The sequence below is a fragment of the Mustelus asterias genome, chromosome 11, assembly GCF_964213995.1.
Source record: "Mustelus asterias chromosome 11, sMusAst1.hap1.1, whole genome shotgun sequence".
Lineage (NCBI taxonomy): Eukaryota > Metazoa > Chordata > Chondrichthyes > Carcharhiniformes > Triakidae > Mustelus > Mustelus asterias.
The window spans coordinates 75,695,603-75,713,402 of NC_135811.1; the positions used below are offsets into that span (position 1 = coordinate 75,695,603).

General features: G+C 44.8%; 1 protein-coding gene across 1 annotated transcript in view; it reads right to left on the bottom strand.

The window, feature by feature from the left end:
* myo1d (myosin 1D) overlaps window positions 1-17,800 on the bottom strand; it is a 562,434-nt gene that overhangs the window by 350,967 nt on the left and 193,667 nt on the right. The window contains exons 14-15 of the mRNA XM_078223777.1: window positions 17,296-17,428; window positions 7,137-7,303 (exon numbers count right to left, since the gene is read on the bottom strand). Coding sequence (XP_078079903.1) covers window positions 7,137-7,303; window positions 17,296-17,428 — 300 coding nt within the window. The remainder of the gene's footprint in view (window positions 1-7,136; window positions 7,304-17,295; window positions 17,429-17,800) is intronic.

Below are 17,800 nucleotides of genomic sequence, written 5' to 3' on the forward strand. Positions count from 1 at the left end.
ACGGAGCGGAAGGGGGGGCACGGAGCGGAAGGGGGGGCACGGAGCGGAAGGGGGGGCACGGAGCGGAAGGGGGGGCACGGAGCGGAAGGGGGGGCACGGAGCGGAAGGGGGGGCACGGAGCGGAAGGGGGGGCACGGAGCGGAAGGGGGGGCACGGAGCGGAAGGGGGGGCACGGAGCGGAAGGGGGGGCACGGAGCGGAAGGGGGGGCACGGAGCGGAAGGGGGGGCACGGAGCGGAAGGGGGGGCACGGAGCGGAAGGGGGGGCACGGAGCGGAAGGGGGGGCACGGAGCGGAAGGGGGGGCACGGAGCGGAAGGGGGGGCACGGAGCGGAAGGGGGGGCACGGAGCGGAAGGGGGGGCACGGAGCGGAAGGGGGGGCACGGAGCGGAAGGGGGGGCACGGAGCGGAAGGGGGGGCACGGAGCGGAAGGGGGGGCACGGAGCGGAAGGGGGGGCACGGAGCGGAAGGGGGGGCACGGAGCGGAAGGGGGGGCACGGAGCGGAAGGGGGGGCACGGAGCGGAAGGGGGGGCACGGAGCGGAAGGGGGGGCACGGAGCGGAAGGGGGGGCACGGAGCGGAAGGGGGGGCACGGAGCGGAAGGGGGGGCACGGAGCGGAAGGGGGGGCACGGAGCGGAAGGGGGGGCACGGAGCGGAAGGGGGGGCACGGAGCGGAAGGGGGGGCACGGAGCGGAAGGGGGGGCACGGAGCGGAAGGGGGGGCACGGAGCGGAAGGGGGGGCACGGAGCGGAAGGGGGGGCACGGAGCGGAAGGGGGGGCACGGAGCGGAAGGGGGGGCACGGAGCGGAAGGGGGGGCACGGAGCGGAAGGGGGGGCACGGAGCGGAAGGGGGGGCACGGAGCGGAAGGGGGGGCACGGAGCGGAAGGGGGGGCACGGAGCGGAAGGGGGGGCACGGAGCGGAAGGGGGGGCACGGAGCGGAAGGGGGGGCACGGAGCGGAAGGGGGGGCACGGAGCGGAAGGGGGGGCACGGAGCGGAAGGGGGGGCACGGAGCGGAAGGGGGGGCACGGAGCGGAAGGGGGGGCACGGAGCGGAAGGGGGGGGCACGGAGCGGAAGGGGGGGGCACGGAGCGGAAGAGGGGGCACGGAGCGGAAGGGGGGGCACGGAGCGGAAGGGGGGGCACGGAGCGGAAGGGGGGGCACGGAGCGGAAGGGGGGGGCACGGAGCGGAAGGGGGGGGCACGGAGCGGAAGGGGGGGGCACGGAGCGGAAGGGGGGGGCACGGAGCGGAAGGGGGGGGCACGGAGCGGAAGGGGGGGCACGGAGCGGAAGGGGGGGGCATGGAGCGGAAGGGGGGGGCACGGAGCGGAAGGGGGGGGCACGGAGCGGAAGGGGGGGGCACGGAGCGGAAGGGGGGGCACGGAGCGGAAGGGGGGGGGCACGGAGCGGAAGGGGGGGGCACGGAGCGGAAGGGGGGGGCACGGAGCGGAAGGGGGGGGGCACGGAGCGGAAGGGGGGGGCACGGAGCGGAAGGGGGGGGCACGGAGCGGAAGGGGGGGGCACGGAGCGGAAGGGGGGGGCACGGAGCGGAAGGGGGGGCACGGAGCGGAAGGGGGGGCACGGAGCGGAAGGGGGGGCACGGAGCGGAAGGGGGGGGCACGGAGCGGAACGGAGGGGAGGGGGAGCACGGAGGGGAGGGGGGGCATGGAGGGGAAGGGGGGGGCACAGAAGGGCCACGGAGGGGAGGGGGGGCACGGAGGGGAAGGGGGGGGGGCCACGAAGGGGAAGGGTGGGCACGGAGGGGAAGGGCCACGGAGGGGAAGGGGGGGGCCACGGAGGGGAAGGGGGGGGCCGTGGAGGGGAAGGGGGGGGCCATGGAGGGGAAGGGGGGGCACGTGGCACAATGGTTAGCACTGCTGCCTCATAGCGCCAGGGAGCCGGGTTCAATTCCGGCCTCAGGTCACTGTCTGTGCAGAGTGTGCGGGTTCTCCCTGTGTCTGCATGGGTTTCCTCTGGGTGCTCCGGTTTTCTCCCATAGTCCAAAGATATGCGGGTTAGGTTGACTGGCCATGCTCAATTGCCCCTTAGTGTCGCGGGGGCTCGCTCGGCTAAATACACGGGGTTATGAGGATAGGGCCTGGGTGGTATTATTGGCGGTGCAGACTCGATGGCCCGAATAGCCTCATTCTGCACTGTAGGATTCCAATGCCCTTTAGGGAATGAAATCTGCATACCTTACTGACCTGGTCTATATGTGACTCCAGACCCACAGCAATGTGGTTCATTCTTAAATGCCCATCGGAAATGGTTTGGCAAGCCAAGGGCAATTGGGGATGGCCAACAAATGATACCCACATCCCATAAATGAATTAAAAAAAGATATAAAATATCCCATGGCATTATTTTGAAGAGAAAGGATGTTTTCCCTGATGTTCTGGGCAACATTTATCCCTTAATCAATATGAGTTTAAAATAAAGTGGATTATCTTATCATATTGCTGGTGGGAACTTGCTATGCCCAAATTGGTTACCACATTTCCTCACATTGCAACAGTGGCTATATTTCAAATCTCCCTCACAGACTTGAGTGCTTTGGCATATTGATGTCACAAATGAAACTACGCCAAGGCAAGTGGGTGAAAAAAGTTGCATTAGCTGCTGCTCAAAATTTATAAAGAATTGTATTAATTTATAGAATTCCTACAAGGCAGATGGAGGCCATTCGGCCCATTGAGCCTTCACCAACAACAATCCCACCCAGGCCTCATAACCCACGTATTCACCCTGCTAGCCCCTCTGACACTAAGTGGCAATTTAGCATGGCCAATCAACCTAACCACCCACATAATGTCAGCTATAATCGGTCTGTGTATTAAAGTATTTGCAAGTGGAAGGACCATTTAAACATGCATTTCCAGAACTAAGACAGGTTTTTGCTCTGTTTCGGAGAAAGTGCTCAATTGCTATGCCCAAATTGGTTAAATGGAATAAGGTATTGCTGGGATTTGAACCCAGGTTCTCCCATTTACTCGACAGACACTTTAGCCAACTAAGCCACAGAGCCTGGGGATATCATTACAATTTATTGTAGCATGCTAAAATTGGCCACCATTTTTAACGAAGGATGTAAATGCATTGGAAACAGCTCAGAGAAGGTTTACTAAACCAACTCCTGGAATGGGTGGGTTGCTTTATGAGGAAAGATTGGACAAACTAGGCTTGTATCCACTGGTGTAGAAGAGTAAAGGGAGACTTGATTGGGACATATAAAATCCTGAGGGGTCTTGACAGGGTAGATGGGAAGAGGATGCTTCATCTTGTGGGAAAATCTAGAATTACGGGTCACTGCGTAAAAATAAGGGATCACAATTTTTTAAATGGTGATGAGGAGAATTTTTTTTCTCCCAGAGGGTCACGAGTCCTTGGAACTCTCTTCCTGAAAAGGTAGTGGAAGCAGAAACTTTGAAGATTTCTAAGGCAGAGGTGGATAGATTCTTGGTAAGCAAGGGGGATGATAGCTTATCCCGAGATAGGTGGGAGGCAGATTTGATGATCTTATTAAATAGTGGAGCAGGCTTGAGGGGCTGAATGGCCTACTCCTGCCCCTTGTTCATATGTTTGTGCAATTATTTTCTCATCAACTTAATGAGCTTTGCTGCTGCATAGCCAGTCACAAAAATCAGGAAGGCCCTATATTACAGATGTGGCGATGCCGGCGTCGGACTGGGGTAAACACAGTAAGAAGTCTCACAACACTAGGTTAAAGTCCAAGAGGTTTATTTGGCAGCAAAAGCCACTAGCTTGCGGACACACGCATCTCCATCAAGGACGGTCGCCTCAGCACTTTACTGTACCGCAAGCCCACGGATAACCTCACGATGCTCCACTTCTCCAGCTTCCACCCTAAACACGTTAAAGAAGCCATCCCCTACAGACAAGCCCTCCGAATACACAGGATATGCTCAGATGAGGAGGATCGCAACAGACACCTCCAGACGCTGAAAGATGCCCTCATAAGAACAGGATATGGCACTCGACTCATCGATCGACAGTTCCGACGCACCACAGCGAAAAACTGCACCGACCTCCTCAGAAGACAAACATGGGCAGAGTACCCTTCGTCGTCCAGTACTTCCCTGGAGCGGAGAAGTTACGACATCTTCTCCAGAGCCTTCAACATGTCAATGAAGAAGACGAACATCTCACCAAGGCCATCCCCACTTCTTGCCTTCAAACAACCGCACAACCTCAAACAGACCATCGTCCGCAGCAAACTACCCAGCCTTCAGGAGAACAGTGACCACGACACCACACAACCCTGCCACAGCAACCTCTGCAAGACGAGCCGGATCATCAACACGGATGCCATCATCTCACGTGAGAACCACCATCCACCAGGTACACGGTACATACTCTTGCAACTCGGCCAACGTTGTCTACCTGATACACTGCAGGAAAGGATGTCCCGAGGCATGGTACATTGGAGAGACCATGCAGACGCTACGACAATGGATGAATGAACATCGCTCGACAATCACCAGGCAAGAGTGTTCTCTTCCTGTTGGGGAACACTTCAGCGGTCACGGGCATTCGGCCTCTGATCTTCGGGTAAGCTTTCTCCAAGGCGGCCTTCACGACACACGACAGCGCAGAGTCGCTGAGCAGAGACTGATAGCCAAGTTCCGCACACATGAGAATGGCCTCAACCGGGACCTTGGGTTCATGTCACTATCTGTAATCCCCACGACTTGCCTGGGCTTGCAAAATCTCACTAACTGTCCTGTCTGTAGACAATGCACATCTCTTTAACCTGTGCCTAACGCTCTCTCCACTCACATTGTCTGTACCTTTAAGACTTGATTACCTGTAAGGACTCGCATTCCAACCATTATTTTGTAAATTGAGCTTGTGTCTTTATATGCCCTGTTTGTGAACAGAATTCCCATTTACCTGACGAAGGAGCAGCGCTCCGAAAGCTAGTGGCTTTTGCTACCAAATAAACCTGTTGGACTTTAACCTGGTGTTGAGACTTCTTCCTATATTACAGCCCAGACTGTGCTAAAGTAACTGATCTCATCTGAAGTGCTACAGAGGCTCCGACTGACCCTAATGCCTGTGCTGGGTCAGAAGAAAATTAATGTTAATATCCGGCGCACTTCTGGGAGTGTGCTTATGTTGATCTCTGGTGAGCAGATCTGATGGGACAATAAAAAACAAAGGGACATCATCTTAAATGGGACTTTAGGTGAATAAGTCTCATAACGTTGTGGATGCATGGAACAATTAAAATTAGTTAGGTAGGAGTATGAAGGGGCATAGAGCCAAGATGGGTAAATTGAGTTGAAGTACAGATCAGTAAAAGGTGGGATCAGCCTCAAGAGGCTGAGATTCCTATTCCTCTGCTTATAGAACAAGCATTTCCATTTATGTACCATCTTTACATTGTAAAATGTCCCAAGGTGCTTCACATTACCAAATTTGACAGCCATTCAAAGAAGCAGTAGGACAGATGACCAAAATCAAAGAAGTATATTTTAAGAAGCATTTTAAAGGAGGAGAGAGTGGGGTTTAGGGAGGAAGTTCCAGAGGCTGGGGACCAGGCAGTTAAAGCACAGCTGCTAATGGTGGAGCAATTGCAATAGGCATTGCTTCTCGGCCTTTTGGCTAAGGTCAAGTGTGGTCTGCTGATGCTGCACTTGGTTGGGGTCATTGGGTTGCATTTAAGCTTCATTTTCATATGAAGCAATTTTTAAAAGCGGCATCTCGGCCTTTTGGCTAAGATGCAAATGAGATCAAGCCTTGGAGGAGGAAACCTCTGCCTGCTCCAATCAGCTTGGCTCATGTAGATCAGGCCCAAGACAGGGTAGGGGTTGCATACCGTCTTGTCAGCTTGGATCGGAAATGTCTCAACGTGTTGAGACTCTGAATTGGACTTGATTTGATTGAATTGGAAAAGTATTTTAAAAAATTGCAATAGGCAATGCGCATCAACATATCTAAAGTCAACCAACACCACCTATTGCAGCAGGCTCTGGGTAAGGCTGATATTGAGTACTGCTGCAATGTCATCTCTGAATGAATTCAGATCAGTTACAGGTTACATTGCATGTGATAACTGCTTTCACAACCTTTCAGTAATAGTGGGGCTTTTGGTTGTCAGCAGCAAGTTTACATCATAAAGCAGCTCAGTTGCCTTCAGACTTTTACCACCTCAATCAATATCCTTGCTTTCATAAATTCCTTCACATTTTCAATGTTTCAATGTCATGTCTCATTGCTGCATGCGTAGTGGCTTCAACTACCCCATGTTTATATTTTATTCTCCACAGCATTGAATGCTCTTGTTCCAGCACATTCTCTTCAATGCCTTCAACTCCTATTCCCTGAATGAGCTTTCCTGAGAGTTCAATCCAATTCTCAATGCCCTTAGGTAGAGGGAGTATTGCTGCAAAGAGCTCCATCTAGTGGCTCAGTTTTTGATGAGAGAGACATCCAAAGAGGAATCTATCAGCAGTGTGTGTGTTACCGTGTTCTGTCTGCAGCAAGCAGACTATCAAAAGGACATAACAACATGAAAAAAACTGAACTCCATGCATCTAGCCTGTACTCAGTGCAGGGCTTTTTTGATCAGAAGTGTGGTCATTCAAGCACCTGGAAGTATATTCTCACTTCCTATCAGCTCTAGGACATGACTGATGACACAGGTGCAAATGTAACAAGTGCACAGAAGGCATGGCTTTCAGCTTGAACAATATGGCGTTAAGACACAGGCACAATATAAAACTAACTTCAATGTTAATCAAGGATGGGATCCAGTGGAGGCCATCTGACCTGAACCACCTTCCTAAGCACTGTGGGTGCAACTACGCCACATGGACTGCAGCGTAGTTGCACCCACAATTCACCACCACCTTCTCAAGGGCAACTAGGCATGGGTAATAAATGCTGGTCTAGCCAGCGACGCCCACATCCCATAAATTAATTTTTAAAAGTCTACATTCTGAGACTAAAACTTCTACAACCCAAATCCCAATTTATACGTCAAACACCAATTCCAATCTTTCATTACTCCATGTTTGATGATTTAACAGGATGTATGACAATATTATAGCTTTGTGTAATCAGTTATATTGTTTCTTTCTTCACAGCGTATTGGATTTTATCCTAAATAATTACCTCTGAAGGAATCTATCATAAGTCTGTCGGTAAGCGAATCCTGCCCTTCGAACACGTACGTTTTCCATTAAACCTAAATATTCAACCTGGTGCTGGCAGCGCTGGTTATCAAACAGCAGTGGAGATTTCTGCTCATTGGGCTTGATACAACGGACATAATAGGGTTCCTGCCAAACAAAACAGTCACTTGTAAATTGCCACATATAATATACAAAACAGTTGCTAGTACTGACAATGAATTTTGAATGTGATCTGGTGATAATGTGATTGTGCATCGATGCATCGTGACAATATCAGAAAACCATGCATCAGTTAGACCAGTCTCACCCTTAGGTACATTGGTGTCAATACAATTACAATTGCATAAAAGGCAATATTGTTGTACAATACACATAAATCATTACATCAAATTGTTCCCACAATCAATACTTTCCAGTGCTTGTATAGCACATCATTCTGGCTCTAGAAACACCCCAAATGTTTGGAAATTAATAGCTATGATGTTTTGTTCAAGGAGCGACAATCCAAGATTTTTATAAACCCATCTGTCCACATCACTGACATCAGTGGCAGTTGTTATTTGTAGAGTTACATAGAATATTATGTTTACATACTATATTCTATGTGCATGAAAGGTCATTTGACCTGAGCCAACATTTATACTCTGAGCCTCTTTCCATCCTTTCTCATCAAACTATCAGCATTGCCTCTATTCCCTTCTCCATCATAAGCTTATCCAGCTCCTTCTCAAACCATCCTTATTATTCACTACTCCTTGTGAATGTGAGTTCTGCATTCTCACCACTCGAGTTAAAAATGTTTCTTCTGAATTCCGTTTCATTTCTTGGTGACTATCCTATATTGATTAACTCTTCCTCACAAGTGGAAACACTGTGCCTGCTCTATTGAAATATTCATGATTTTAAAGATCTCCATGAGGTCACCCCTCAGCCTTCTCTTTCCAAGATAAAGAGAGGCTCAGTTTGTTCATCCTGTACTAATAGACATAAAGTCGCATTTCTGGTATCATCTTTGTAAATCTTTGAGCTTTTTCCAATGTATCTTTCTGATTTCTATAATATGGCAACCATTTAACAATATGGAGTTAATATGTAATTGTAAGTGTAGTCTAACCAAGCTTCAACACCAGTTTAGCATAGCTTCTCTATTTTTCAATGCTATCTATAAATAAACTTTGTTTTTTATTTTTAATGGTCTTATTAACCGATCACTTTCTGCAATATTTGTATTTACGGATTCCTTTGCTCCTTTACCCCATTTAGTTTTTTTCCTCATTCCATACACAATACGCAGAAAAACAGACATGTGAAGCATCATGACAATAATGCAGACATAAAGTGCATCTAACAAACTGTACAATTTAACATACAATTCATTTTCAAATACTGTTTAGTAGCTCAGGGACTAACACTAACATTCTGGAAATTGAATCTGAGGTTACACCTTAGAGAGATCTTTCATCACTAGATGAAAGGAAATATTTTGTTACAATTAAAGCCCTGACATAATTCAAAATCCTAATATCATTAGATTGTTTTCACCCATTCCGTAAGGGCAAAGGATAAATTACTGTGCCAGACTTAAAGGAAGTCACCTAACTCAATGAGGAAAGGATTGGAGAGAACCTATTGGTAAATAAAAATTGGAGAAAGATAGCAGCACACAGAACACTAATTACTGACAGCAAACATTGTAACAAGAGAAACTCAAACAAAGAGGATGAGGGGAGTAAAGAGAGAGGAAAAGGGAAAAAAGAAATTGAGAGGAGAGGGGAAAAAGGGAACAGAAGAAATTAGAAAAGAAAAGCAGAGAGCAAAAGGTGTGACTGAGGACAAGAGGAGGAGAAGAGAGGAAATGTACAGGAGAGGGTGGGAATGAGGAGGAGATGGAAGAGGTGACATAACAAAATGGAGAAGAGGAGAGAATGGAAGACAAGGAAGCAATAGAAAACCTAATTAAGATTAAAAACAAGAATGCTGTTCTGACAACACATAAACATAGCATTGCTTTTTCAGATGAATGTTATACTGAATTGCTTTTGTCAGTTTATTTTCACATATGTAAAAACCTGTGCAAGTGTGCACCATTTACAGACTTTTTCTTAACCAACTTTCACTATTCAAGAAACGAGGGAGATAGAAAGCTATTAGTCTAACATTAGTATTTGGGAAAATGCGAGAATACATTATTAAGGCAGCCTCATCAGGACATTCAGAAAATCATAATACTATCAGCCAAATGTGCCAGATACTCATGCTACAGCTGGGTCATTGAATATATTCAAGGCCAAGTTAGACAGATTTTTGATCGATAAGAGTGTTAAGGGTTATGGCGACATGCAGGAAAGTGGAGGTACCACAGTCAGATAACCTATGATCTTATCGAATGGTGGAAAAGGCTCGATGGGCTGAATGGCCTACTCTTACTGCTACTTATGATCTTATGAATTTCACTTATTAAAACAACTTTGACCTAAGAATAAGGCAGTCATGCTACCTTTGTACATTGATATCGATTATTGATATAGATTCTTACCGGTTATAGAAAGGACGGCTGTCTTTCAGATTGAGGTAGGGTTTTGCATTATCATCTTTCTTGGATAACTTCAGCAAACTTTCACTATTTTACCATACACTAGGCAAGACTAAAAATTAAATGGAATCAGCCTAGGACGTTGGTTAGTACATGATCTATGTGCCACTGGCAGCTCTCCAGTATTCTAGGAGCAGATGGAGGTGCTTGGATTCCTTTGAAGACTTCACTGTAAAAATGGCAAGGACCTAGGTGCTGAGTTTCAGAGTGAAAGTTGCAAGGACATACTCCACTGACGTAGGTGTACATTTTCAGAGACTGTGCTCTCAGCAGGCAGTGTCACTCTGGGACTGCAGAGCAGATGATTGAACAGAGGGGTCAGTATTCCAAATCTGGAAGCCCATTTGATAAGTTCTATACTGAAAGCAGAATCCCCCAATAATGTATTTATTTTACACTCATTTTATACTACAAAATGATAGAAACCAGTTAAAAAGTATAATCTTAAATATGAGTATTAAAATCCTAAATTATGTCAACAATTGTTATTCAGAGGACTTAAGTTGCCACCAACTATGAGTATGTTACTTATGATCTTATGATACTAGCTTGTTACTAAAAATATCGCACATGAAAACTACGATTATATCCAGACTAGTCACACAACAAATCTATTTTGATATCTCTATTGTGCAAAGTTAACAACAATATTATCTTGGCTACATCATTGCTCTATAACAAATTAACTGTGGTATATTTCAAGGAGGATTCAAGGATTGAGGGCGGCTTTTGTGAATCGGATGACAAACTAAAGGTGTAATAATGGAGGGATTTGGAGACTGCCAATATCGCATTCGGGACAAGAATGTAATCAATCACCACTGTCAGCTTAGATGGTTAGTGTCCTGAAAAGTAAATTAAAAAAAAAACAGCCAGCATTCTGCGACTTTCCATCAGGCAAAAAAGCAATCTTGGAAGTATAATGAAGGGCAAATAATGTATATCAGGCAGCTTCCCCTTGACAATGTTATAAATCAGGTCATAAGAATACGGTGAAAAGACACAGAACCTCTCTCATTCAGTTTTTGCACACCAGATGATCAGCAGTCAGCTTCAATACTCCCAACCCAGACCCATCAGAAGAAACACAGCTCAAATTTGGTACAGACATATGGTATGCCAGCACAATAAAGTTACCGATGATCACACGACATCTGACTTTTACTTTGCACTGTGTTTCGCCAAAAATGTTCTTTTACCTCTTATATCAATGATTGTAGAAATGATTACTAAACTCTACATGATATGACTGCAGTGAAGCTCTCAGATATTGGCATTTACAGGTGAACTACTGCTTTATTTTCAACAGCCCATTCAATAGTTATGCATGCCAAGTTAAGATTTCTGGATACAGCCCAGGCAAGAAAAGAAGTCCACAAAATCATGATGTGGAGATGCTGACGTTGGATAAAATCATGTGCAATGAAAACCCTTACAAAAAGACATTTTATAACTTGCTCTAACTGCAAAGAGAGAAATTGAATTTTGAGAAAAGTTATGAACTTCAATTATTCTTGCTGCCTCACACCTTTCCTCATACTTGTCCTTCCTTCAAAATCCAGTCCATTTTTTGTTGAAGATCTAACATCGGGTTATTGCATATGTGATGGATTCCTTTGAAATGGCCAAAAAACAGAAGAACATAAGAAACATAATAGGAACAGGAGAAAGCCAGTTGGCCCCTTGAGCCTGCTTTGCCGTTCAATAAGATCATGGTTCACGGTCTTAACTCCATTTTCCTGCATTGCCCCCTCATAACCAGTGACTCCTGTGCAAAGCAAAAATCTGTCTTAATCAATTTTGAATGCACTAAATGACCCAACCTCTACAGCTCTCTGGGGTAGATAATTCCAAAGATTAAAATCTCCGAAGGAAGAAATTCCCCCTCACCTCAATTTTAAATTGGAGACCCCTTATTTTTAAACTGTGCCTCAACTTCCAAATTTCCCCATCTACCCTATCAAGCCATCTCAAAACCTTAAATGTTTCAATATCACCTCTCATTCTCTAAACGCCAATGAGTACAGACCCAAACTGCTCAACCCTTCCGTACAAGACAAACCTTCCACCTCCAGCATCAGCCTAGTGAACATTCTCTCAACTTCTGCCAATCAAAGTATATCCAGCCATAAGTAATGTCAAGAAATTGTAATATTTTTATGTCGGCAATATCATTCTCATATTCCTTATGTACCAGAAGACAAGCTTTTGGGGGTTTGTGATTGTGGTAATTGGAGTAAAAGATAGGCTGGCTGCAACAATCTAAATTAATAAGTGCTTTTGATATGGGGATGAACTCAGTAGAACTTCAATGAGATGTTTACATAAGCCAATAACAAGATAAGCTGTGAATGGGTTGTTTTGGTTCAAAGGGGAATATAGGCAGGCTGTAAAAAAGGTGCAAGTAGGTAAAGATAGGATAATTTTTTTAAAATCCTAAGATCTTTAGTAAATAAATAAACCTAATTAATTCTGGGAAGAAAGCATTTCTAAAGATACTGGATGAGAAAACGGAGAGATCAAAGGGAAATAACATATTTACGCCTATGCAGCTTAGATCTCTCCGCAGATAGCAGGAATAGCTGGTCAGAATTCCCAGAAACCAGTGTGAACAAAGCCAAACCTTAACAACCAGCTGCTGACAGCATTAAAGAACACCCCAAAATAAAAGTACTGTTTACTGCGTGAAGCCATTTTTGTGTTTAGGTGTATTTGTTTCTTTATTTCTTAATAAACCTTAACTAGAAAATCAACACAAGTAGTCAGGGACATAATTTCCAGGTTTCAGCAGCTCTCCTTGTAAAAATGTATTTTGACAGCTGTTTCAAGTTTCCAATTGGGATTTGGGCAGCTGGCATTTCCCATCAGCCATGCCATTATAGTAAGGAGATCAAACTGCATGCAATTCTCAAGGGGTTGTTTCACCAATGCCCTGCACAACTGTAGCAAGTTTCCCTGCATGTACACACCAACCCCCTTGCAATAAAGGCCAACATTCCATTTGCCTTTCTAATTACTTGCTATATCTGCAAGCAAGCTTTTTGTAATTCATGTACAAATAAAGCCAGATCATACTGTACCACAGCATTCTGCAATCTCTCTCCATTTAAGTGATATTATGTGTTTCTGTTCTTCCTGCCAAAGTGGATAACCTCATATTTTTCCAGTGTATTGCATCTTGCAAATGTTGCATTACTCACATAACCTATCAGCATCCCTTTGTAGACTCGATGTCCTTGTCACAACTTGCTTACTTATCTATCTCTGTACAGTCTGTCCTTTCATTCAAGTTATTAATACAGATTGTGAATATGTTGAACCCCCAGTAGTGATCTCTGTGGCACTCCACTAGTTAGTTTGCCAATCTGAAAATAACCCATTCATCCCCCATTCTCTGTTTATTCTTAGTTAGCAAATCCTTTATCCATGCTAACATATTAACCCAATAACAGGAGCTCTTCTCTTGTATCTTTTTAAAAAGCACCTTATCGATTTTGTTTTATTCATTCATGGGATGTGTGCATCACTGAATAGGCTAGCATTTATTTCCCACCCTTAATTGCCCTCAAAAAGCTGCCGGTGAGCTGCCTTCTTAAAACAGGTGCAGTCCATGTAGGTGCACCCACTGTACTGTTAGGGAGAATGATCTAGCAGTAGTGAAAGAAAGGCGATATAGAACCGAGTCAGGATGGTATGGGGCTTGGAGGGGAACTTACAGGTGATGGTAGTCCCATGCGTCTGCAGCAAGAGGTTTTCCCTCTTGTTTCCCATACCACTCAGTTTAGCAGCTATCTCCTTTAGGACTCGGCCTACTCAGTCTGTGGTGGTGCTATCGAGCCACTCTTGGTGATGAACATTGAAGTTCCCCACCCAGATCCAACCCATCACCATCTCTGGGGTGAAGGAAGTGGGGGCAGTGGTGGGGGTTCATCATTTATGCTGTTGCTGCAAGAGCAGATAAGAGGGAGGTTGGGTATTCTGTAGTAAGTAACTCACCTCCTGACTCCACAAAGACTGTCCACTCCCTACAAGACACAAGTCAGCAGTGTGATAGAATACTCTCCGTAGATCTGGAAATTGCAGTTCCAACAATACTCAAACTCAATATCATCCAGGACTAGGCAACTGCTTGATTGGCATCCCATCCACCACTTTAAACATTAACTTTTTCCACTACCATCGCACCTTTCAAACCCAGAGTCTAAAAGAAAAAGAACAGCAGATGCATGGGAACACCACCACCTGCAAGTTTCCCTTCAAGTTACACACCATCCTGATGTGGAAATCACTCTTGCTTGGTCAAAATAGTGAAACCATTTCCCCAACAGCACTGCTGGGAATACCTACACAACATGGACTGCAATGATTCAAGGCGGCAGCTCAGTTCTATCTTCTCAATGGCAACCATTGATGAGAAATACTTGTTACCCTTGCTAATGACATCTGGATCCCAAGAACAAATAAAAAATAATACAAAATTGGCCAATTGCAAAGTGATTGGGGTGGGGGGAATTGTTATGATTTTGTTAAACAGGCAAAGTTGTTCCTTTTCACAACATCACACACGAGCAAACTATGGTTGGGTTAGGTAAATAGTACCCTTGTAAAGTTATTGCTTTATTGAATGTACAACTGCAATTGAAGCATATTGACTCTAAGAGGGCTCTTCATGTGAAACAGAGAACTTAGAAAAGGAAAAAAAGCCAAAGTCACTGACTCCTCGGTCAGCACAAAATATGTCAATTGCTGATAAATCACAGACTGATAAAAAGACACTCTGGTTGAACAAGCTGTCTCCCACATTCATAGTCCAATTATTTTCTTTCTTCAATCGATCTGTACAATAGCCATTTGTTCTTCACTGTCTCTAAAATCAATATCGAGAGAGCCTTTCATGTCCAATAAGAAAGAAGAATAAAACACCTTCATGCAGAGATTTTTCTCTAACAAATAGCAGAAAGCAATTTAGTTTTGGATTTCAACACACCGCTATTTTAGTTTTCTGTTGACTGAATCATTGCTACAATCATCATACACTCACAATTACCCAGTTAAGTCTTTTGTTTTCTGGTTCAGACTAAAGTAAAAATGCCTTCTTGACCCAAGAGTGCAACATCAGGTACTGGAAACCTTTCAAAGGACCAGGAACAGTTTTTAGTTAAACTCCAGTCCTAGAAACATTTGGTCTGTACTGCTAACAGTTCCAGCAGCAGCTTTCGCATTCACTGAATCTTACAACAAATACTTGTTTTTTACAATACATTCTCCAAGGGCATCAGGACTCAAACTTAAGTTTCTATTAGCTCAACATCTAATGAGAAAGATTGGAAAGATTGGAGGGAAGCTAGTGTTGAACTTGCAGGGGCCCTGGCAGACATATTTAAAATGTCAGTATTCACGGGGGAGGTGCCAGATGATTGGAGGGTGGCTCATGTTGTTCCGTTGTTTAAAAAAGGTTCCAAAAGAAATCCGGGAAATTATAGGCCAGTAAGTTTGACGTCGGTGGTGGGCAAGTTATTGGAAGGTGTGATAAGGGATAGGATCTACAAATATTTGGATAGACAGGGACTTATTAGGGAGAGTCAACATGGCTTTGTGCGTGGTAGGTCATGTTTGACCAATCTATTAGAGTTTTTCGAGGAGGTTACCAGGAAAGTGGATGAAGGGAAGGCGGTGGATGTTGTCTACCTGGATTTCAGCAAGGTCTTTGACCCATGGGGTGGTAGTAAATTGGATTAGACACTGGCTCAATGGAAGGAGCCAGAGAGTGGTTGTGGAGGATTGCTTCTCTGAGGCCTGTGACTAGTGGTGTGCCGCAGGGATCGGTGTTGGGTCCATTGTTGTTTGTCATCTATATCAATGATCTGGATGATAATGTGGTAAATTGGATCAACAAGTTTGTTGATGATACAAAGATTGGAGGTGCAGTGGACAGTGAGGAAGGTTTTCAAAGCTTGCAGAGGGATTTGGACCAACTAGAAAAATGGGCTGAAAAATGGCAAATGGAATTTAACGCAGACAAGTGTGAGATATTGCACTTTGGAAGGACAAACCAAAGTAGAACGTACAGGGTAAATGGTAGGACTCTGAAGAGTGCAGTTGAACAGAGGGATCTGGGAATACAGGTACAGAATTCCCTAAAAGTGACGTCACAGGTGGATAGGATCGTAAAGAGTGCCTTTGGTACATTGGCCTTTATAAATCGGAGTATCGAGTATAAAAGTTGGAGTGTTATGGTAAGGTTATATAAGGCATTGGTGAGGCCGAATTTGGAGTATTGTGTACAGTTTTGGTCACCTAGTTACAGGAAGGATGTAAATAAGGTTGAAAGAGTGCAGAGAAGGTTCACAAAGATGTTGCCGGGACTTGAGAAGCTGAGTTACAGAGAGAGATTGAATAGGTTGGGACTTTATTCCCTGGAGCGTAGAAGATTGAGGGGAGATTTGATAGAGGTGTATAAGATTTTTATGGGTATAGATAGAGTGAATGCAAGCAGGCTTTTTCCGCTGAGGCTAGGGGAGAAAAACACCAGAGGGCATGGGTTAAGGGTGAAAGGAGAAAAGTTTAAAGGGAATATTAGGGGGGGGAGCTTCTTCACGCAGAGAGTGGTGGGAGTGTGGAATGAGCTGCCGGATAAAGTGGTAAATGCGGGGTCACTTTTAACATTTAAGAAAAACTTGAACGGGTTCATGGATGAGAGTGGTGTGGAAGGATATGGTCCAAGTGCAGGTCAGTGGGACTAGGCAAAAAATGGTTCGGCACAGACAAGAAGGGCCAGAAGGCCTGTTTCTAAGCTGTAATTTTCTATGGTTCTATTGAGATATCAACATGTTCCTGTTCTCGTAGCTTCAGGAAAGAGATAGCACAAGTGTAAGTAGGTGAAAGAAAAGCATGAATGAATTAATACCATACAAAGGCACTGCAATACCTCATTCTACACACATTTTGTTTACGTAGTTTCTTTACTATGAGGAAACTATAAGCTACATCAATATGCGCAGATGAACACTTAATTGTATTGATGCACTATTTTACTGCAGGCAATAACCCACTTATTTTAAAAGGATTATTAGCTCCTTTGAAACTGGAAAACCGATGTCATACAAACATTACAATGGCAAAATCTAGGCTTCAGAGCCCAGACTAAGTGGTCCTTGTCTGCTGGAGGGTATTTCCTACTGGGTAATCATTCAAGACCCAATGACCTTTTGGAAGCCATCACCGATTCCCAAGGGTTGGAACTGTGCACTTTTTCCACTCCATTTGTCGGCATCCGCAAAAAAGATTGCAGAATACCAATTGAGAATGTATTATTTCACTTTTTGCACATTTTGTGGTACCATAGAACAGGATTTTAATAAGTGTCAATGCTGTCTCTTGTAGATTGTGGTTTAATTAAAAGAAAATATTGTTCATTGAAAGGCAGAGATGCTAAAACTAAAGACAATTGGTTAATGATTTCACCATAAAATTTGCTTGTTCGCGTGCACTTTTAAGGTAGAGAAACGAGGTGAGTTGGGTATGTTAAATACTTAAGTTGACTTACTTTTGATGCCAAGTTTTCTACCAATGCAATCATGGAAGATTTGAACAAGGTGGCAGCAGTTAATGGGCGTTTAGTTACTTCTGTGATGCTGAGCTTTCCCTCTGGCCACATATTCTTCAGCACAGGATTTGAGCTGGTGAAGTACAAACAAAGATGTGTGTCAATCAAAACTTTTGAACACAGCAGATGAGTCAACGTCAATCCTCAATGGTTGTACATGTCTCAGATTTTGACAGTGGCAGTAGTCAAGGAAAGCAAAAGAAAAGGTAGCTGATATGGTTAGGTTAATAATAAAAATCCAATGCATAGCTTATTAAAACACATTGTAAAAATCTTGTTCATAATCAATCAGCTTTATGTATAAAACATTGGTTGCCCACTAATAATGCTTCAACCACATACTACACCATCCAAACACTGGGAGCCATTAAAGTTAAACCTCTGGGATAAAAGTAACTTTCTTTCTTTTTCTTGTCATTATATGTAATTTTTCATGAAATGAACA